General features: G+C 45.7%; 1 protein-coding gene across 1 annotated transcript in view; it reads left to right on the top strand.

Annotated features, from left to right (window-relative positions):
- The first annotated feature begins 227 nt into the window (after nucleotides 1-227).
- The window catches only part of LOC144930932 (integrin alpha-11-like), a 73,585-nt gene continuing 50,715 nt past the window's right edge, over nucleotides 228-23,097 (top strand). The window contains exons 1-2 of the mRNA XM_078854707.1: nucleotides 228-304; nucleotides 21,787-21,898. Coding sequence (XP_078710833.1) covers nucleotides 253-304; nucleotides 21,787-21,898 — 164 coding nt within the window. The 5' untranslated portion in view covers nucleotides 228-252. The remainder of the gene's footprint in view (nucleotides 305-21,786; nucleotides 21,899-23,097) is intronic.

Raw genomic sequence — 23,097 nt, 5'->3', positions numbered from 1 at the left:
GGAGAGGGGTCCTGGCAGGACAGGCAGTCAGGGTGGACTCTCTGCAAAGCGTGTCCTCTCTTCAATCCGCTCATGCTGTACCTCCTACAAGTTTAGCTTGTCCCTCCCACTCATTCCCAATGAGCAGCTTCTGGCAGGGAGCTGGGAAAGGCTGGGGATAAGTGGAAGCTTTTTTCAGAGTAAGGCTACCACTCTGGCTCGGTGCCTCAAGCGGATGGTAGGGGTAGGGTACCAGAAGCCTCTAGCACTCACATGGACTTCTACAGAGGGCTCTTTCTAGCCTGGGCTCTCAGCCTCCTACCAGGTAAGCTCCCTCTCCTCTCTACCATCTGCTGAGCTCTGGAAAGCTTCTGTCAGGGCTGAAGGCACCGATGGCAGCAGGCAGCTTTAAAAAGGGGGGAAATCGATTTTTTGCTTATGTTAGTAACCAAAGGAAAAACAGCCTGAGAAAGCCACCGTTGACTAAGGCCGTTGGTCAATTAGTGAAAGGTCTACAGTAAACGAGGAGGGGATTTTTCTCCAAAAAGTTGAAAGGGATAAAATCTTTCACTCGGCTCCTGAGGGATGACTGGGAATGACGGCGAGAAAACTCTTTTCAGTAAAGCACTCACAGCTCGTCATCTGGGCTACAGTTGCATGTGGGATTAGTTTGTATCTTTTTTTTTTCCTTAAGGAGAAAATGGAGAAAATACTTTAAAACAAAAATGAAGTCTCGAAGACTGTGCTAAGTTTGGGGTTGTAGTGGCAGCTTGTCTTCAGCCGCACAAAAGGGGGCTGAGCATGGGGAAGGTGTCAGGGGCTAAATAACCTCTGGGTGCTGAGATTTTAGGTGCTCATTTCATTTTAAGATGTGAGTTTGCAGCCTTCCTTCACATATGGTTCACTGTGTGGCTGCATAAGCCGTATTGAGTTACAGCGGGGGGGGGTGGATTCTGCTTATTGTTGGCCACATGCCTGTGAGTTTAAGTTCAGTTGTTACAGAAAGTGAGTCCCCGCAGTAGTCAGTTTTGCTGCCATTAGACTTCCCAGCTTTCCAGGCACAGCCCTACCTCAGGAGCAAAGGGGACCGTGACTCTGCTTTGCGCTTTAGAACAAAAGGAAATCTTTCTGCCAGCTAGGAAGAAGTTGCTGCTGTTGCTAACTACATTACACACCTCAATATGCTGCTAAGGGCCGCACTGGGGTCTCGTCTGCTACTGTAAACACTTCTAAACATCCTGAGGGAATGCGTACCTATTTTTTCTAATTGCACAAGTACTTGATGAGCTAAGGAAAGCTGCAAGGAAGCTGCCTTTCTTTTCCTAATACAGAACATGTGTCTAAGCCTTGCACGTGGACAAAATGTTGTCCGCTTTGCACACAACTCTAAGTGAGATCTGAGAGGTTTTCACTTTGGACAGCATTCTGCGGTTACTTGCTGCATTTCAGAGATATTACTTCTTACTGTTCTTTTAGACTATGGCAGACTTGCCTTTGAAAATAGGTGGATCGAGTTGCTCTGACATTTGGACAATAGGCACTATACTTGAAACTGCTTACGTGTGCTTTAAAGTCTGCAGCTTAAACTCTTTAAGGAGATCAAGTTATAGACTTGGTTTTATTTTGTATTTTTAGACTCCACTTATGGAACACTGTAACTTTTTGGATCTTTGCCTGCAGGCCACACAAATAAATTTAAACCTGACTATTTCATTATATGTACACTCCAGATACCATAGTGACATCTGCTGGTGATGACAGAACTCTTTAAGTACAGACATCTGTGGTAAACAGTCTGATGTTTGTTCAGACGGGCAGCAAAAAGAATAACTGAAATAGCAAGAGTCAATTTTTAACTCCCTCTAAAGGGTTCAATGGTATCCTTGGTCTGGCATTCCTGTACGTCTTGTCTTGCAGTTAACCCAGGTGGGGTGGGATGTGGGGGGACAGGAAACTGATGAAGGCTCATTTGGTTTTGTATGCTTGATGCACAAAGATAAGACCAACCTTAGAAGAATCATAGAAGATTAGGGTTGGAAGAGACCTCAGGAGGTCATCTAGTCCAACCCCCTGCTCAAAGCAGGACTAACCCCAACTAAATCATCCCAGCCAGGACTTTGTCAACCCGGGCCTTAAAAACCTCCAAGGATGGAGATTCCACCACCTCCCTAGGAAACCCATTCCAGTGCTTCACCACCCTCCTAGTGAAATAGTTTTTCCTAATATCCAACTAGACCTCCCCCACTGGAACTAGAGACCATTGCTCCTTGTTCTGTCATCTGCCACTACTGAGAACAGCTGAGCTCCATCCTCTTTGGAACCCCCTTTCAGGTAATTGAAGGCTGCTATCAAATCCCCCCTCACTCTTCTCTTCTGCAGACTAAATAAGCCCTGGTCCCTCAGCCTCTCCTTGTAAGTCATCACAGCTTATATCACAGCTGTGGAGCAGTAACATAGGCTGAGCGTGAAGCTGCAGGGTGGAACCAAATCTAAGTATGTATATGTTGAAATAATTATTTTATCCACATAGGAAGCCATCACATGTTCACAGCTGGATATTGTGTCATGATTTATGTTCTAGGTGTAAAGTGCTGTCATGTGGTGCCTTCTTAGCACAGAAAGAAAGCGAGGACTTTATTTAAAAAAAAACAAACAAACCTACTGCATCAAACTTACTTTGTCTCTTTCACCTTTTAAATGGCTGTTTTCAGGCATAATTGGTTTGTGGAAACTAAATATATTTACACTCTAATTATAAAGACATTGGAAAATGCCATGGCAGCCACTGGGGTATATCCCCTGACTTCACTGATGTTTATCCCTGGGATTGATTTGGCCTAGTCCATCTCTATATAACAGACTTTAAAACTACTTAAAGAACTCATTGTCCATATCAGTGTGTGTTCCTTTAAGTCAGTTCAGAGTTTTTCAGTGGTGGCATGTGTGTCATGTTACTATGGAGTTACTATGGTGATTAGCTAATGTAAATAAATAGCATTGGTCCAACTATTACATACATGACCAGAAGAGTCAGGCCACTTTCTCTTTTCAGCTGACTGCCACTCTTCCTGAGAACATACCTTCCAAGGAACTCCATGGAGTGTAATGTCTTGTGCACAGGCAAACAGAGTTTGGTGAACAGTGATGATCCACCAGGGACCATTACTTCATATCTGGATCTATGGAGAGCTAGTCTTAGGGCATACAAACAGTAACACTCCCTTCTCAGATGATTAGAAACAACAAATAGGGCCAGCTCCTGTTCCTAATGAATTCAGTGGAACAGAGATCAGGCCCACATTGGTTACTAACATTGTGGGTAAAGTGCTGCACATGGGCTTAATAGAAATGGCTTCTCTACGTACCTGCTGATATCAGCTGGCTCTGGATGTGCAGAGTCAATAGATCATGTTGTTGATCACTGACAATGCAACTTGCTGTGACAGGGAGAAGTTGTGTCAGTTGGCAACACTTCCAATTGCATAAATCAAAGACCCATTTGAAGAAAGCCGAGAAGGCTTTCCCTGATTAGAGAGTTTAGAAAATACCCAAAGAGGGGTCACAGTTCTGTCTTGCATGTTTGCATCTGGCTGGTTTTATCTGTATGACACATTCTGACATAGAGCACCACTGGAACGTTCATAGGTGGGGAAGAAGTCTGAATATAGATAGTAACCTTATCCAGTAGGGTGCTTGGACCTGTTGATAACCTCTCTTGTTATCTTTATTTGTTGCTTTTGTTATGTAGCTAGTTCTAGACTTGTGTAAGTGAGGGGCTCATGAAATAATAGAGCCAGGCATTTCACAAGGCTATCCCTACAGCAAATTAAGCACTGGTTTTGTAATGTAGACAGATGTCCATGGGAGAATAGGATGAAGCCTCCTGACTCGTCTTGTGGCCTAAGCTGAGTTTGAACCTAGGACATTAGGCATGCACTAGACTGCGTCTGGCTAGTGACCTAACACTGCGCCACCCAGCCTCCACGCTGCTTTATTTCACTATGAAAGATTTAGTCTAACTTTATATTTTTTGTTTTCCACTTCTCCCTCTACCCCACCTTTCTGTTAATCTGGGTGGCTAGAATGTCTGTTTCTAGCTGGGCAGCACATGTGCCGGGAAGGCCCTGACCCCACTGGCATGGGAACGGTGAGCTCTGTGACCATGTTAAAACATTGTTGTCCTAGCGAGCTTCCAGCATGATTTTCCTGACCAGTGTGCACAGGATTTATTATTCATCTGGGAAATGTGCTGGGGTTATTATAAAAGTTTGCTACAGAGTAGCTAGGGGCTTGTCTTCATTACATAACCTTATTGGGCTTGAATAAAATTATCAGAAGGTCTGTTAGCTGATACGATACTGACCACAATTTTGTGGTTAGGCCAGATCATATGCAGTATCGGCCCCCAGTGTTTTCAGCAGAGTTTAACCTGCCATGATGGTGAATTTGATTCTCTTTGGTCTACCCTGCACACAAAGTCATGGTCAGAATCATATCCTTTAACTTGAATGTACCCAGTTCTGATCAAACACACTAAGATTATTAATGTTGATAAGGCTTAGGGAGCTAGTCTATTATTTGGCTTGCATGGTACAGGGAAATCCCCTTTGAACCCTGATCGGCACAGATATGCAGCTGGGTCGGTGTTTACTTGGATCCCAAATGCAATGGGATACCTCTGCCAGTGCAGTAGGCATTAACTGGAGCACTAGAATTTAAATTTTTGTAATGACTTTGTCGTCCCTGCATCCCCAAGAATGATATTCTCGTGGCCCAGCATTTTAGAATAAAGTAACTTCTCTTTCGCTGCTTTTTGAAGGCCAATGAGCTGTAATTGGAAAGTGCTCCTACGGTTAATGACCTGTGGCTGCTTCCTAAAGATCTTGTGGGTAACCACAAACGTTACAGAACATTAATTTGTAATTAGAGATTTTACATCTATGCTTCTTATTACCGTGTTTTCGATCTACACCCATGTCAGCATCCATAAAGAAAACTCATTTTGTTCCCTAATCCCACATGCTGGACAATGGCTTTTAAAGAACTGGAGTCTGAGTTTTAGCCTTTTTTGCCTATAGTATATCAAATAGTTTAGGAGCTTGTTGGGCTCTTTGCTGACAAGATCTTGGATATTTTAATATTTTCAGCATTTTATTTCACTTGTAGGCGGTAATGGCTGGGTTTACTGCAAGGTGATAAATTGTAGTCAGCTAATTTCTATGTGTTGTCATCATTACTGCTGTGTGATTCATTGCCACTGCTTTCTAAGTTTTCTCCCCGTTTAGGGTTGAGTAGCAGTACCCACATGTATACTTTGCTACAAGGGATGCTGCACCTCAGATCTGGGCTTTAGTGACTGGGTAGGACCCAGAAGTGAAAATAGTCCATTGAGGTTCAAGTCCCAGACCAGGATGTTTGACCTCAGCATTCACCAGGCTTTGTCCAAACGTGAACTCCCCACCTGCCACGTGCACAGTCCTCGTCTCCACATCTCGGGAAAGGGTCGACCCTTGATTCTTTGGAGCCCAGTGGGATCTATCCTAGCTCACGTTGTTGTTCCAATTCTCCTCTTCAGAAGAATTTCCTTAGCTTCTTTTAATTTGTCAGTGTCCAGAATCCTCCAGCCCCTGAATCATTCATCTGCTTCAACGGCAAACTTGTGGGATCCCTCTCCCAGAAAAAAGTACCTGGGCTTGGGCCCTGCGGGGAAGAAAACACCACCAGGCTCCTCTCTACAAGTCCCTGTCAGAGGTTGACCCTCTTCCCCCCTCATCTCCACGGAGTGGGCAATGGTTAGCCCCAAACAGAGGTGTCTGCTAGAAGCACCAGCCCTTGCTTCACTGTTCCCCCTGGCATATGTAAGGGGACTGTTGCTCCCTAACATTCAGTGGGGGTGTTTTGGTTGGCTAGCTCCCAGTACTAAAAGGGGAAGGGTCTATGGGAAACCAGGACCCTGAGACTGATAGTCCCCAGGAACAATGGGGAGAGGCCAATGCTCCAGGTCAGCCTGAATGACAGGGCGCGCAGGCTAATCAGGGAGTCAGGAGGCCAGGGGGGTCCCGTCCTCCCTGTAAGCTGGATTTGCCTGGGTCAGACAGAGTGGGGCCGAGCTAAGGAGAAAGCAGGGCCCCAAGCTGAGCCGGGGAGCAGAGCTGGGCCAGATCCAGAGGGACCGGAAAAGCAGCCCAGAGAGAGCAGACCCTGTCCTGGGAGCAGAGTTGCAGCCCCAGAGCCAGAGGCACAGCCCAGAGAGAGCAGACTTGCCCTGACGTTCCAGAGACACTGTTTGTGATGTTCCCCGCCACAGAGCGGGGTGATGCGTTCCCTTTAACCTTTCCCATTTTTCCTTATTCTTTTTAAAATTAATTGTTGATTAAATAACTTGCATTTGCTTTAACTTGTATGTAATGGTCAGTGGGTCAGAGAAGTGCCCAGGGCAGAGAGAGTACCCTGGAATGGGGACACCCTAGCCCCTTTCCTAGGTGACTGCAGCAGGGTTGGGGGTCGAGCCCCCCAGGAATCCTGGGCCCAGCCTTGTTGGGGTTACAAGGACTCTGCCAGACAGGAGAGTGGAAGGGGAGTCCTCAAGGGCAGGGAGGCCACTGGGTAAAGGAAGTGGGAGCGAGGACTCAGATCCTTTCGCTAGCCCACTTCACCGGGGCCGTGCAGAAGCCAGGAAAGTTCCCCACAAGAGCGGGACTATTCCCCCGCTTACACATAGGAGAAGGCTCAGGGGCAGGAGGGCATCCCTCCCTACTGGCTATCTCCTGCCACATGCAAGGCCAATAGATGCCCTGACAGTCAGAGCATGAGCTAAGGTAGGGTTGAACACAGCCCCAGGCTAGAGCAGATGCTAGATCTTCTGGATGCCTGAGCTTGGCTCTGCCCTGGCTTCTAGACCCCTACTCTTCCCTTTCTCCTGGGAGCCACGCAGCATCTCCCCGCCGCACTGCTACTACGGCGCCCCCTCAGAGGGGTACCCCACTGTGGGAAGAGCTGTCCGAAAAGGTCAGCAGCCTCAGGCCACGTTAACCCCTTCACGGTTTTACCACTCGTTGTACAGGGAGGATCACTGTGTGTTACTCCCAGTGCCGCTCATTTCCTCTCCTTCAGTCCAAACTTCTTCCTACTCACAGAGAGCCCTTCCCCGGGCCAGGGCAGGCAGAGAGGGGCCACAGAAGCTGCTGGCATCCCCTTGTGCAGATGAAGTACCCAGGGAAGAGGGACTCAGCTGAGACACCTGTTAGGCTGGGTAGCTGTAGCTCCCTTCCATAGCCTTTTGCTTCATTCCGCATTTCTGTCACGCTCGGATTACGCAGGGACCGCTCTCCAGTTCCGCCCTGCTCCCACTACACGAACTTTTAAAGCGCTGCAGCCGCACCTGTTTAGCTTAAGTTGATACAGAGTTGTTATCACCGACACGCTAACCTCAAAACATTGCAACAGGCCACATTTTCATTAACGTCAAACAAGACTGCTCTGTAGCGCTGTCTAGCGAGTGGTGAGGTCTATGTTAGAACCAACATCGTAGCCGGTGCAGAGCAAACACCAGCTACCATCAATAAGAAGACACAATTTGAGAGGCAAAGGCTCAAGCGTTAACCTTCCTTTAGAAAAATCTAGCTCGAATAGCATCCTGATTCTCGAAAACCTAGCCAAGGGGTAACCCCGAAAACTGGCCAAATCTTACCTTCATGGTGTGTGAGCCACTGAAAAGTAAACCGAGACTGCCTAGTTTCTTTCCACTCATAGGCACAAGTAGGAGGGTGCCGTGGCTAGAGTGATAGATGGGGGCTTGGAAGCTGTGGATTCAATTCCTTGGTCTGCCATAGACTTCCTGTGACCATGGGCAAGTCCCTTAGTCTCTCTGTGTCTCAGTTTCCCATCTGCACAATGCGGATAATAGCACTTCCCCTCCACTTTAGAGGGGTTTTGCGAGAATAAATCCATTAAAAGATTGTGAGATGCTCAGATATTGCAGGAAAGAGGGTCACAGAAGCACTTTAGATAGATATACACATTGCATTTCTCCTCTCCTGTCTGTTCTCTTCTTATGAATCCTGCTCTATGAAGCCCTCAGAGACACACTGGGAGTAGACCTAGAGAGGACAGAACGCCTCAGTGTTGTGTGTTCCTTTAGAAGAAAGTCCTTCTGACAGAAGATGCAAAGCTCCAGTCAGAAGGGAATGGAAATGAAGATGGGGAGAGAGATTTGTGCAGGAGAACTTTTTCTTTCGGAGAAAATGGTAGCTTTTCTTCCCAGTGTTTCCCAGATGAATTTTTAATCTTGCATGCTTGAGTTTACGCGTATCAAGAGTTTGTACTAAAGAAAAACTCCAGTACGGACAAGACATATTTGAGGCTTCCAGGTTTGACAGCATTGCAAGCTAAACTTGTGGGATTTGGGCACTTATTTATGACTATGATGTCACTTCTGACAAGAAAATAAGGCGTTGTTCTTCAGATTGTTAACCGTCTCCTTGACAACCTTTCACAAGATTTGTTTTAGTAATTTAATCCAGTTTGAACAGTCTCAGATTTTTCTTTTTTTGCCTTAAATGCTCTCCTCAACATCTGCGTACATTTTTGAACAGCTTTCCCTCCAGTATATGACGAATTCCACTGACTTTGCCATCTATTTTGTAAATCTTTCCTCCAAATCATTTTCTGTTTTTCACCCCAGATGTGTCACCAGAATCTCACTAAAACTAAATGTTTATATGGGGTCTATGAACCTGAAAGATTCCTGTGCTATATTCATAGAGTATACCACCACTGAAATTCAGCTACCCATGGTTTGCAGGGAAGACCCAAATGGCCCGACAGCGTGGAGAGGGAATGTTTGTTGACCTAGGGTACTAGGTCATGCCCATTCTCTTACAAAAGTGTCATCTGCTCTTTAGATGCTCATCTTGCATCATTGAAGTCAATGGGATTTTTGCCCTTGACATCAGAGTCCCAAAAGCCATTCAGGCCTCTGTTTGTAAGCCTGTGTCTGAAAGAAACCCTCACACAGAGAAAGCCACCTGGTGGTCACTTCATCTGCCTGGGGAGGATGAAGAGCTGAGCTGACCCACTCAGCCAGTGTTTGACCCTGAGACTCCAATGAACCTGGGTGTTCCCAGCCCGATGCTCCTACCCCTAAACATCCCCTCTGACGTTTGCTCTTGTCCTGCCATTTTTAATGTCTGGGGAGTTTTCAGCTGTTGTTTGCGTCCGTTTTTTGAAGCTGGCATTTGTTGACCAGCCTGAGAGCAATGGAGTCCTTTGTGAATCTAATTTCTGACAGGCCAGGAGGAGTTTACATTGGAAAAGGCTCCACTGCTGAACAGTGAAAACTTTAGAAAGTTTAGTAATTAAAACGTATTCCAAAATCCATCAGCCACCATTTCTCCTTCACCAAAGAAAAATGTATTTTGTTAACTGACAAAAATGCCTTGACAGTGAAACAGGCGTGCCTGATGAAACGTAAATGACTAATCCCAAAAACAGAGGAGACTTTCTACCTACTGCCAAAGAGTCACCAGTGCCGTCGCTATGTTGTCAACAATGGTAGGTGTGGCTGGAATAAGCAGCAGATGGGGAAACTTTGAGTCTTAGGGAAGCAAGAAATACAAATTCCTAATGAATCAACTGCATGTAGCTCTGGGAGATAAGAGCTGAAATTGTATCTGATATTATGGGATTGATTCGGCACCACTGAAATCTATGGAAATTTTGCGTTGACTCATATGGGGACAGAAGCAAGTTCCATAGGGTACGTCTTCACTGAAGAGTTAGCCCGGGCTCTTCCTTGGGTGTTGCCCCTTACGACCCTCCTATCCACACACAAACCTTCTCACCTGAGTATGGGGTGCTTTTAACCCAGGCTGTCTGGCCCAACTGGTGATATAGGCTAGAGCCTGGTTTCTGCTTTCACTCTGCCCAATAATCAGTGAGGACACAGGTAAAATCTCTTGAGTGCCAATAGTCTTCCAGTACCTTCCCACAATTCCTCCTGTGTGCCCAGAAGGACAGACACATTTTCCAGCAATGCACTGGGAAAGACTCATAGAATGGCTCTTCATACCTCAGCACAGAGAACCAGAGGGTCTACCCCCAGAAGTCCTAGCTGGAATGCAGCACCAGTGAGGAGGACACAGTAACATGAGTCTGGCTTTGCTGTCTGGCTGCACACTTGGGCTAGGCTAACCCGGGTTCTGATCAACCGAGTTAACACACGTTGATAAATTTGATAGTCAATTACTTGACCACACTTTGGTTCATTATGAAATAGATTCAAGAGACTGACTCACACCTTCTTGTCAACTGTTGGAAATGGGCCACCTTGATTGCATTGGCCTCGATAGCACTACAAAAGTAATTTTCCCTCCCTTGGTATTCACCACTTCTTGTCAACTGTTGAGAATAGGCCACTTCCACCTTAATTGAATTGGCTCATTAGCACTGACCATCCCCCCCCACACACACACTTGGTAAGGCAACTCCCATCTTTTCACGTGCTAGAATATATATTCTTCTTACTGTACTTTTCACTCCATGCATCTGATGAAGTGGGTTTTAGCCCATGAAAGCTTATGCCCAAATAAATTTGTAGTCTCTAAGGTATCACAAGGACTCCTCGTTGTTTTTGCAAATAACCAGTATCAATCAGGTTGATTGCTCTAAGCCAATAACAATATAGTACAGGAAAAAGGTTCCATACTATATCAGTCTCTGGGAAACCAACTGGTAAAGCGGTGTTACAGCCACCTTAGGCAGAAGATGTGCTCCCCAAGTTACACCCCAATGCCTCCTTTTTACACCCTGCTTGTTTACAAGTAAAAGGTATTGCATACATCGTCTGAAACTAGACTGAACCAGTCGGCTCTTTGCTTTGTTTTTCTGGCATCATGGTGTACCCCTTATCTCTTTGTTCTGAACACATGCATTTCAGGCACCAGAGGGCGTGAAGGCACCTGCTAGGTTTGTACTAGGGTAGGACAATCATGTGGCTTGTCTTCTTCCTTTGGGGCATTTCTGGGTACAGGCCTGTGAGAGTAATTCCCATTCGGTTGCTATGGTAAAACACTCACCTGTCCGGATCTTAACAGCTTCCCTGTTTGCTCAAGCCAAAACTTACTTCAGTGAATGCAAGGGGTTATGGGATACTTAGCATAAGTGAGCAGGGTGATATAAAATTCACAGGCCAGTTTAAGCTATATAGCTGCTATAATATCGGTACTTAATGCTATTTATGCTTAATGCATATTAATATATATATGGTGGGGATAATCCATATTATTGATAGAATATGTACATATGATAGCCAGCATACATTAGTCAGTATTCTGACATGAAAACCTACCTTAAATGTCTCCCTAGCAATTTTCACATGAGCAAGAATTTGAACCCAGTGACCCTGATTCAATATTTCCTCTGCTGGGTAGCACACTCTCTGCAGCTTGGGAACTGCCATTCACCTCAGAAGTAGGTGCAGTTCAGTGGCGTGGTGCTTGGAACGCCTTTGGGGGTGAAAGGGGCTGTAAAGATAAAATAGCATTTTCTCCTGTGACAGTGAAACAAGGAGATGGCGTACAGTCCTCAAGTAAATATTGCTGTGATTGGTTTTTAACATGGTCTGTATTTGGGGATAGAACATGGATAAGGCTTTCCAAGTCCTAATGGAAAAGAATTAACTCCTCACTGTGTTTAATTTTGTACTGAATATTGGCTCCAGCCTAGCATCACTTTACAGTAAAACAGGTTTTATACAATCTCTCTTTTTCCCTGAGATCCTGCCAAGGCTGTCTTGCTCTGACAAAGACCAGACACCATCTTGGTCTCTCATTTTTGGTAAGGATGTTATAGGGTACCAATTACATATGGCACAGTTAACAGCTAATCAAAACATCCATTATAATTTCTTTATTCAATCCCATTCACCAACTACTGTCAAGGCAATTAACAATCACAATGACTTTTTCTGGATTCCTAACTTCAATGCCATACTTCTTCACAGTGTTCTTCTAATAAAAATGTATCATCAGGAACATGTTTTGGCTACAGATGTGCTAGGCTGTGATTGTGTGATGGAGTGTTTACCCCCACACAGGTTGTGAAAGAGTTATTATGGTCCTGAGAGGTAACCCAGTGGCTTGGGACAGACCTGGTTAGAGATAAAGCACAGCTGTGGGGAGAGCAAGTGCATTTCTCTCTTTCTCCTGCCCCAAATAAAGAGCTGTTAAAAGACAGAGACCTCAAAGGAGAGGAGGTGTGGTGTTTGCACTCTCTGGGAAGTAGCTTGGAAGCAGAGCAGGCTGGTGGGCTGTCTGGTTTCCTTCTCCTGGGGTGAGCTGGAAGCCTGAGTGGAGATGGGTTCTGGGGAGCTGTAGCCTGCCTGAATCCCTTAGCAAAGGGAGGAGTGTGCCAGGTGCTGAGCTGTGGGGTTGATTGCAGCACAGAAGCCTGTGGTGAGACAGGAGCACAATCTAGAGCAGCAGGGGCTGTTCTGAGGTGGTTGCCAGCTGAAGGTTTGGCTGATTTTATACTTCTGTTGGGCTTTGGTAAAGGATTCTGTGGTTCTGGAAGCAGCGGTCTGGCTGGAGGGCCAGGACTCTCCTGTGGCTGGAGTAGGCCCAAGGACAGTGGGTGGGCACTGAGGCAAAGGTATTGCAATGCTACATCTAGTTATAGGCTACAGCTGTTGTGGTGGCCACCTTGCTTCAGATTGTCTTTGACAACTGTTGAGAAAATGATTATAAATCCTAGTGTAACAAGGGCAAAAACCAGTTCTTCTCAGCGCATGGGAGAGGCAGATAGATCCACCTTTCATGCACAGCCTGGGCTCTGGCTCAGCAGAGTGTGGTGCAGGGCCAGAGATGGGAGGTGTGTTATGCTATCTTTGGGCTCACCCAGAGGGCCAGCTTGCCCCACGGAGTAAGTTAGTGGCCTCAGGCTGGTCTAACTTACAGACACTTGCACGTGCTTCCAAGGGGCCATTGTAGAAGCTGTAAGGTGCCACAAGCACTCCTGTTTTTGTAGAAGCCTGGGAGCACCAAATTACAACATGTTGTGACCACAGCCACTCCCCTGCTAGCACTCCCTGGCATGGTCCTTAAACCAAGCACAGAGTTGGCAGTGTCCGCTCTACAAAACCAGGGATCTCCTACCCCAGGGAAATCCAGGCAGCAGGTGTGAAATTCAGGGGAAAGGGCTTCACACACTTGTGATTCCCGTTAGGAAATAGGATTGGCAGGCACATCTCAGACTTGCCCTCTATGTGTAGTGTAATAATATCCATGCTTTAAGGACAGCCTGGCCACTCACTGTATTGCTTTGTCTGTCACTTGACTCATATGAAGATTCTCCCTCATGCTGGGTCCACCCTGAACTTAGGAAAAGTCCCTCTATTGCAGACCCTGCTGCAGCTCTGGTGTTGTCTTAAGGGTGAGGTGAGAATACAGAAGCCCATGCCACCTCTTCTGGCCTCCTGATGTCATGGCCCTGAATATAGTCTTATTTTTAAGACTAATTACAGAAGCAGAGGCCCATACTTCATGGGATGAGTGTGGCTTAGTGTGTATGTCACACAGAGCTGGTCTTTCACAGTGTTGCCAAGTATTGGGGATTTTTACCATGAGCTTTCCAATATTTTAGGCTTTTCTTAAACTCCAGATCCTGGAGTCTAAGGATTACATGAGAATCTCAGTTTTCATAGTTTTTGTTTTTTAAAAAAAGGTAATTTTTCAGCCTTCATGCGTGTGGAGGAAATCTTGAAACTGTGACCCTTAAAAGCTCAAACTCAGAACACGAATAAAAAGAACCCCACATCCATTATTTTAATCTTATGATTCTGGAGAGGCTGACTCATGATTTGTGAATGCATGGGGCTGGCAATGTTGTGTCTCACACAGGATTTTCCCAGAGATCATTTGCAATGTGAGGGGTCTTTTCCCAGCCCGAGTAGTAAAATGTAACCAAATTGCATCAGTTTCCAAGTCGGTCCCCCTGATTAAAATTTGTGCCAGTCTTTTGGGGGCTGGCTGGACCGTGCCTGGGGAGACGGCCAAGCCAGAGCATGTTTTTTACAGTTTGCACACGTGTTAAATTGCCCATTTTACACTTCTCCCTAATAGATTTGATGTACGCACTTCAGTGCTTAACGAAGCTTTAATGCTATTTTTTTGTTCTAAATTGCCTTTTATGAATAGTCACAATGGATTGATTACCTTTCTACTGCCCTGTCTCTCGGAGAAGATATGAGTGGTGGTTGGGACCAGGCTAGGGCCATATATTAGGCCTGTATGGGTATGTCTACACTGGATTGAAAGACTTGTGGCAGGGCCAGATCAGCTGACTTGCGCTTGCGGTGCTAAAAATTGCTGTGTAAGTGTTTGGGCTCAGGCTGGAGCCTGAGCTTTGGGACCCCTTCCCCTCATGGGACCCAGCTGAAGGCCAAGAGTCTCCACTGCAGTCAAACAGCTCCATAGCTTGAGCCCTGTGAGCCCAGGTCAGCAGACCCCAGCCAGCTGCAGGTGTTTAATTACAGTAGAGACTTACCTTATGTGCTAAGGATTTTGTCTTTAGTTGTTCTTTGGAATAACACAAAGCAACTATGTAAGAGCATCCTTCTACAGGAGGATAGCCAGGGACAGATTTTGTGCCCAGTGGTCTGCAAGATTAAAGGTCCATACGTGCAGATGCAACTGTATGCTTAAGTCCTAAAGCAAGGAAGGATGGTGCTGCACTCTTCCTATGTTATAAAATTGGGAAAAGTAGAAAACCAAGGGCCCAGCATGTCAGTCTTCAAAAGACAAAACTCCCATCTCTGTACACTGAGACCTTTATCTATGTAAGTCTCACTGGTGTAAAACTAGAGAAACTCTGTTGAAACTCAAGCATCCAACCTATGCAAAGGCAGAAGGGAGCTCAACTGTGTGTTATATCCCATCGAGCACTTACTCTGTTGACTACAAAAATATAATAATCTAGGGAGCTAATCTTCTTGAATGCAGTTTAGTTACTGACACACATGTACGTGGAGGTGGATCTTGCTATTTTGCATGTTTGAAACTAGGGATGTCTGAAAATTTTCCATCTAAACTGTTTATCAGTTTTCAATTTTTTTCATGAAAACTCGAAATTGTAATGTTTTCAGCTGAAAATTCTTTGAGTTTTGGTGTTTAGAAGAAAAGCTGACATTTTCCTGTGGCGAACAACTCCATTTTCCGACCAGCTCTCATTTAAACCTCATCCGTTAATACTGGGCCTGATTCTCCACAATCTGACACAGGTGTCAATTTTCCGTAACTCCCACATATAAGCCAGCAAAAGGAAAACGAGCCATTAACTGAGACTCTTAAAGCAGCCAAGGAGATTTGGTTGCCCCATTGCTGTTAAAATACCCCAGGCAGCTTTGAAAATCCCAATCCTTGCTTCTGTTACTTTTTGACAGAGTTTTTGATTCTACATTCAGGAGCAGATTCTTCTCTTGCTTACACTTCTGTGAATCAGGAGTAACTGCACTCTGCACTGAAGACAGTGATGTTACACCAGTGTAAATGGATCAGAGTCAGGCTGACTATGCTAGATCTTCTGTCTTGTTTTTTCTTCATGATACCTTTTGGATTATACTGCTATTGGTAATATTGCCTGGATTGCATCCAGCAGGTATTGGATAAATTGCAGCACTTCTTAGTTAAACTGGATATTGTTTTTAGCATTTAAAAAAGATTAGTCTAGCCATAAAATTTTGTATACAGTCTCCATGTCTCCTCTTCTGTGCTGTCTAGAATTTCTTCTAACTGGTTTTAAAGGGAGTGAGAGAACCTGGATTTGTGCAGGAAATGGCCCACCTTGATTATCATACACATTGTGAAGAGAGTGGTCACTTTGGATGGGCTATTACCAGCAGGAGAGTTAGTTTGTTGGGGGGGCTGAGGGTGAGAAAACCTGGATTTGTGCTGGAAATGGCCCAACTTGATGATCACTTTAGATAGGCTATTACCAGCAGGACAGTGGGGTGGGAGGAGGTATTGTTTCATGGTCTCTGTGTGTATATAATGTCTTCTGCAGTTTCCACGGTATGCATCCGATGAAGTGAGCTGTAGCTCACGAAAGCTCATGCTCAAATAAATTGGTTAGTCTCTAAGGTGCCACAAGTACTCCTTTTCTTTTTGCGAATACAGACTAACACGGCTGTTACTCTGAAACCTGGTTTTAAAGGGTCTTACCTCCATTTTCTTTGGCTAGACTCAGGAGTTTCTCTACTCATGAAGATCGGTTTCAGAGTAGCAGTCGTGTTAGTCTGTATCCACAAAAAGAAAAGGAGTACTTGTGGCACCTTAGAGACTAACCAATTTATTAGAGCATAAGCTTATATATAATCTTCTTATTATATGTTCCATTCTATGCAGCCGACTAAGTGGGCTGTAGCCCACGAAAGCTCATGCTCTAATAAATTTGTTAGTCTCTAAGGTGCCACAGGTACTCCTGTTCTTTCTGCTCATGATGTCAGTGTTGCAGATTAGTTACTATGGATACAAAGGAACAGATTTACACCTCACATTCTTACCTGTAAAAACACTTTTCCATCCTGCATTTTCATCTGAGGAACTCCAATCTCAACCTCTGGCTGAGCCCTTGTTTTCCATTTAAAAAAGGCTTGCCCCCCAGGACATGCTGTTGCCAAGTAGTCACCTTTAAAATGGTCATTCCCCAACCATTACCACAACATAGAATATGAGACCCTGCAGCTATTTTCTGCCCAATGGGGAACAGAAATTCTGTCGTATGCTAGATACCTCACTGGAGTAATGTTCACTTCTTTTAATTGTCCCCCCGAGGCTGCCTTTTCCTATTCAGTTCTCTGATCATATGCATCTAATGTAAAGAGATGCAGGGTCTCTTTTCAGGTGTTTGGGTGCCTACAGGTATTTGTGAGACGTCTTTCAGCAATAAAGAGTTCTGCAAAGGAACAAACGTTAAAATGACCGCATTAGGATGGAAGTCAAAGTGTGTGATGTGGCTCACAAAATCCAAGAACCAGGACTTTGCTGGTTTGAAGATATAGGAAGGATAGCACAGCAGGAGAGGGTGGTAGGAAACCAGAGGAAGCAATAGATGGATTGCATCAAAGAAGGTGGTAAGCAGGTGGACTTTAGTGCTGCCTCGGACAGATTAAGATGACAGATGCTTGGGATAGGGGGAAAGAAGAAATAAAGAGATCCACGGTGAAGATTATATTTTAAACAAAATCTCCTCTAGGAGGTGAGCAGTATGTATACATATAGGAGGTTGGCATTGCGTTCAGACACGAATCAGCCTGTATATGACTTGTGCAGCATAATACTCTTAGCAAGAGATAAACTGTTTCTTCTGGGCAAGAAACAATAAGCTGTGTGTCATCCATATCTGGAAGCCAGACCTCCAGACAAATGCTGCTAACAGTCTCACATATGTATTGAATGAGAGAGGACAAGATGAGTTTTCTCTCCAGGAATAACAATTGCTAAGCACAACACTTTGGGTCTTGACAAGAAATAGGAATGAGTCCATTTGCAAGCAGCCCTGTCTAATTCTCCCAAGATCTACAGATAGGTCGGCAGCATCTTACGATTTGATTATCAGAGGCAACAAATAGCTCTAATCGTATTAGCATGGATACTTGACTTTTTCATCCATTACTAGAAGGTCATCAGTCCTCCCCACTCATGCAGTCTATTTACCCATCTCCATACCCTGCCTGTCAAAGGGTCAAGGAGATCTGAGAGAATTGTCTGGGCATAGACAATCTTTTCCTCTAAAGGGCCGGTTAGAGGGTAAGTCAAGTTTCATGAGCGTAGGTGGAGCCAATGCTGCTTTAAGAGAGGCCAGCAGCTTGCCCTCCTAATGAGTGGTGGTACCAATCTGCATGAACCGTGGGCCAGCACCTCCTCCCTGGCCTTCCCCAGACAGAATGTAAATCTGGAACTCAAGGGGTGGCCCAAAGTTTCCCCCAAAACCTCGAGAAACCCAGAGAACACTACTGGCCAAAACTCAAATAGACCTGACGTAGCGCTTGTCCCTCCAAGGATCTAGACAGGTTGATCTGAATCTTCTCAGTGAGAGGAACTCAAATTAGCTAATAAAGTGACATCGGCACGCCTAACCAACCTGTCCATTGTTTGAAACAAATCTACTGAGATTTGTTGGAGGCAAGAAAACTGCTCTTGCAGTATTATCCAATCAGGTTTCAGTGATCCATGCAAAGGTGGGGCTTCAACTTCAAACAGGGGCAGCCCTGTGGACCCGTGACGTTGGTATACTCGGCATAAGCAATTGATCCTTGACGTTCCAGCCTCCTGAGAGAGGCACAGCCGAAACCTATAGAACTGATTTCAAACTTGGCTCGTATCTCTTTTATCCTTTTGGCAAGCGTCAGCGCCCTTCTGCTCTGCCCGCCTGCAGAACACAAAAGAAGAGTACACGTGGAGAGAGAGAGGAAGGATTTGATCTGATTCCGTCACGTTATGCACGGTGGTTAATGTTTTCCCTGTAGCACCTCCTCTGTTGCTGTGTCCCTGTGAAGTGCACGCTGGCTTAGAGTTGTTAGGGTGGCTCCATGGAAACAGCTGACTATGATCAGAAAGTCTGTCTGCCAATTAAGCATTTATCTTATTTAAAAAAAAACCCCATACTTTGTTGTAGTTAAAACATTGCTGATGGTGATGTGTCTTTACAAATGATAAAACCAAGACTTTAGATTCCCAGGGATGATATGGGTGCACACAGCATAATGGATGCACACAGCTAAGAGAGCGTCAGGAAATGTCAGATTATTCTTCCATTTTTATAAATCTTTGCATACTCCATTATGGATTTATACAGCAAAGAAATAGCCATTTACATTTGTATCTGTGCCTGGCCCCAAATTTCTGGATGACAAGAAATGCCCCTTAGGTTAGCAGGGCAAGCCAGAAATAGATTATTCACACTTTCTGTACAGAAGAAAACACTGGAGACCATAGTACAGCACAAATAAAAACCAGACCCCTTCATTTCACTCAGAGCAATTACAATTCTTGAACTAGATCAAGACGTATTTCATCATTCCTTTTCACAGTCTGGACATGGTAAGAGAGAGAAATTTTCACATCCCATTGTCAGTCTTCTTTCTATCTACATTCCAGCTCTCTTGAGCTCATATGCAGCAATAAAATAGGTCCCTAAAGAAAACCCTATAGCACACAAAGAATTTAGTGTGTTGGTTTATTTTAGTGACCACAAAATACCACCCATACAAAAATGTGTGTGCTGCCATATTTTGACCTTGCCTTTCTTAGACAGTCAAAGTTCTGAGGGTGAATTCGGTTATCATTGCAAGCTAACTATTTTTATTCTTTTTGATTGAGTTCATTACACTGCAGACATCCCACCAGGTTTGTATCATAGTAGTTCTTTGCTGATTTAGATGGGGACTTGGACCAAATGCTTATGCAGTGGAATACGGGGGAGGAAGAAATGATCTAAAACCTGGGCTGGCTACTTGGCTCTTGGAGCAAAGGAGAAAAAGGGCATTGTGCACCTGCTTACCACCTCCCCCATGCAGGTGACTGGGATGTAGGATGGGAGGGGCAGGGAAGGGCTGGAGCCTCAGTTATCTCCCAGTGTGCGAGTCTGGAGAGTTGAGCCACTCAAGGACTAGTACAGACCATCAGCAGTGCCAGCATCCTAATTCTTCTCCAGAGCCAGGTGAAAGAAGGGAGAGAACTGAGTCTCCGAAGCACAATGTCTCCTGGGGTGATGCAATTTTCACATTGTCCCTTGCTCAGGACTGTCCTAAAAGCACAGCTAATGCTATAAACAAAAATGCACTTTAAGCTGAGACTGGTCTGAGGCACAAAGCCGGGCCGGGCATGGAGATCCAAGCCGGTCCTGAACTTCTCCCAACTCTGCTGATGGTCACAGCAGAGGGGTTTGGATTCTGGACCAGCTGTACTGCAGAAGGGGGCCTCTTAGTGAAGACAGCAGGTTTAAGCATACGTTTAATAGACATCCTTTTTAAACAAACGTCTGAGCCTTAAAGATCACACGTTTCAGTGCTTCCAGTCTCCATCTCAGAGCATCCTTCCACCTGGGAGAGATCTCGCTTTAGAGTCCATCAAGACTGCTCCCTATCTGCTGGAGAGAGCTCGCTAGACGTTGGCTTCTTTTCCCACTGGAGCTACAACAGCCCGCTCCCAAAGCAAGACTGAATTCAGCCAATCCATTTGCTTCTCCTGGCAGAGCCTCAAACCACCATTAAACCTTCTGGAAGGATTGTCTAGGGGAGAGAGCACTGGTTTGGGATTCAGGAGATGACAGTTCAGTGCCTGGCTCAGCCACAAACTACTTATATGGCCTTGGGCAACTCACTTAATCCATCCCGTCTCTGTTCCCCCAGCTGTGAACTGGGGCTAGTTCTTCTCTACTTGACAGGGGTGTTGTGAGAATAATGACTCTGGGGCATTCAGACATTATAATTATGAGGACCATATAAACCCCAAGATAGGAATCCAATCTGTCAGAATAGTGACCCTGCATTTGGAGGGAGGTGGTTGAAAGGTGCAGGTGTGCAAGGAGGGTGTTCAAAGATCTTTTTTGTTGTTGTTCCTGATCCTGTCCTGTCAGCTGTGGTTTTCCAAGGTGACTTGCTCTTGCATGGCCTAGGATAAAAATGTGATTGTCTCTCTCCTATCTTTGCTTAGAGGCTGCCTTTGCAGCTAAGGAATTCCTTACAATGATTTCAGCACCCAGACGGGTTAAACATCTGTGCCGGCCCCAGATGGGCTGGAGAGCAGAAACAGGCGTCTTCCTTCAGACTTCTGCAGCTGTGACCTCTACACCCGAAACAACGTGTTTAAAACTAGTTCAGCTCCAGGTCAGCCAGCAGTCTATTGACGCGGCACCCTGCTGGGGAGCCAGGGTCAAGGCTTGAACTTGGGCCCTTGCTCCAAACAAAGGCTCAGCCCGTGCCTTTGCCCTTCTGCGTCAAGGGAGCTGACTGGTAACGGGGGAGCTGAGCTGTAAGAGCTCTGGCAATGCAAGGGAGCTAGCGTGCTCAGAATCTCCCAGGGTCAGACTCTGTGAGCTGCACTGTGTCCTTCCCGGATGTGTGATCAGGGAGATGCTGATGGTCCCACTAAGCGGTAGGAGAATAGAAGGAGCAGATTCCCTATAATCAGTGTGGGGAAGGGCAGGGGAATTCCATGCAATAATTATTGGGCTACAGAACATTCCTGCTGGGGCCTGGGGGAGAGGAAGGGGAAAGAACAGGACCATGTTAGGCAGAAATAATGCTCAGCAAATGGATAAATGAAGTGCAATGCCTGGGGGTAAACTCTGTCCCAATATCCCCTCACTCCCAATACCCAGTGTTCTCCTGTGGGTCAACAACCTGGCACACCCAAGGCAAGTCCCCACAGCAGCCCGCTGGGAGTCTGGGGAAGCCCTAAAATGGAGGCAAGGTGGACAGCTGAAAAAATGAGTTCTTAGCTGTGTGCCGCACAGGTGGTATCATAAGATTAAAAAACCTGGAAGCAGTTTTCCTGGCTAGTTTCTTCACTCATAAGAAGAAACAGAAGGCACAGGCTCACAATGGATATACCTGAGAATGAGATTTTTCCTTTCAAACAGTGTAAGGAGTAACATGCCTGCATTGTATTATTAATTCCGTGTGTTGGGTAATAGTTAGATTTCATGGTCCTTTACGCTGCAGGTCAGTGTCATTAAGGGAAAGATCTCCTCCTCCCCACCCGGGACTTGAACTGATTAGACCTTTTTTTTTTTTTTTTTCCCCTGCCTCAGGATTCTGCGACACCTTCAATATTGACACCAAAAGGCCCCGAATTATACCAGGCTCTAAAGAAGCGTACTTTGGCTACACCGTGCAACAGCATGAAATCGCTGGGAAGAAATGGTAAGTGAGTGCCTCTTGTCACTGGGGCCTAGCAAGAGGAAGGGGAGCCATTCTCTTAAAGCCAATCTATGCAAAACACTGTAAACTCGCTCCATCTCGCTAACGGCGTTGCCTCAGAGAAGGCAGCTTTGTGACTTGCTGTTCTGAGAGGGACTACGAGGCAAATTCTGCTCTCCTTTACGCTGGTGTAAATCTTTGACCTTCCCTAGCGCCTTCCATCTGAAGCGCTCCAAGTGTGATTCACATGAGAGGTTCTGTCAGAGAGAGAGTTTGTTTCCCTTCCATAGAAGCTGATGGGTGTCGAGTTTCCAGGTCCTGCTGCTGCCTGTCATGTGTACATGGCACTGACATTCGAGATGTACAGCACCTGGCTGCTTCCATTCCCATGAGCATTTCCTTCGATCCTCAGGTGGGCTCACACCTCTGGGGGGTTCTCTTTGAGTTTCAGAGTCTGGGACTCGGAGGGAAAACTCTAAAGCCTGGCTTCTGGTCAGAACTGTCAAGTTTTACCTAGTTTCCACCCGAATGCACATCGGCCAGGATACTTTGGGTCGGGTGTGAAAGATGAAACTTGGATGAAATTTTTATCTGGCTTTAGGTTTCCTGGTAAAAAGTTTCACGCCTAGCCAAGGCTGGAAAATGCAAGGACTGCCCAGGATAATACGATGATTCACCAGATGTTAGAGACGTCACTTAGTGCACGGCTAGAAGGCACTCAGATATTACAGCAATGAGGGTAGTATGGGAACCTATTCAATGTCCCAAAACTTCATTAACACCGAGTTAAGGTTGCCCAGGGGTGCCTAGCGCTCCTCCAGAATAGCGGACCTTAAATCTCTGAAAACCAGGATATGAAGAATTTATGGTACAGGCCTCTTCCATTTCCCCCCAATCCCCAAACTCCCTCTACTATGTCTCTTTCCCCCCCACTCCATTCCTCCCATCCGTTTCCTACCATTTCCCTTAATCCCCTTCCCTACCACTCATCCTTATTTATCCCATTCCCCTTGCCACAGCCCGAAGCCCCTTCTCCCCTCCCATCCCTGGACCCTTCCAAACGCCACACCCCTGTACAGCTCCCGCACCCCAACATGTTCTCCAGTGCCCCTCCATATTCCTTTGATTTGCACCAAAAAGTTATAAGACTCTGAACAGGTTAGGAGCAGCTCATGTTGGCAGGGGGTGGGTGTCTCTATGTA

This window comes from Lepidochelys kempii, chromosome 10 (assembly GCF_965140285.1).
Source record: "Lepidochelys kempii isolate rLepKem1 chromosome 10, rLepKem1.hap1, whole genome shotgun sequence".
Classification (NCBI taxonomy): Eukaryota; Metazoa; Chordata; order Testudines; family Cheloniidae; genus Lepidochelys; species Lepidochelys kempii.
The sequence above is the reverse complement of the archived record's forward strand: the minus strand, read 5'-3'. Positions and strand labels throughout refer to the sequence as shown.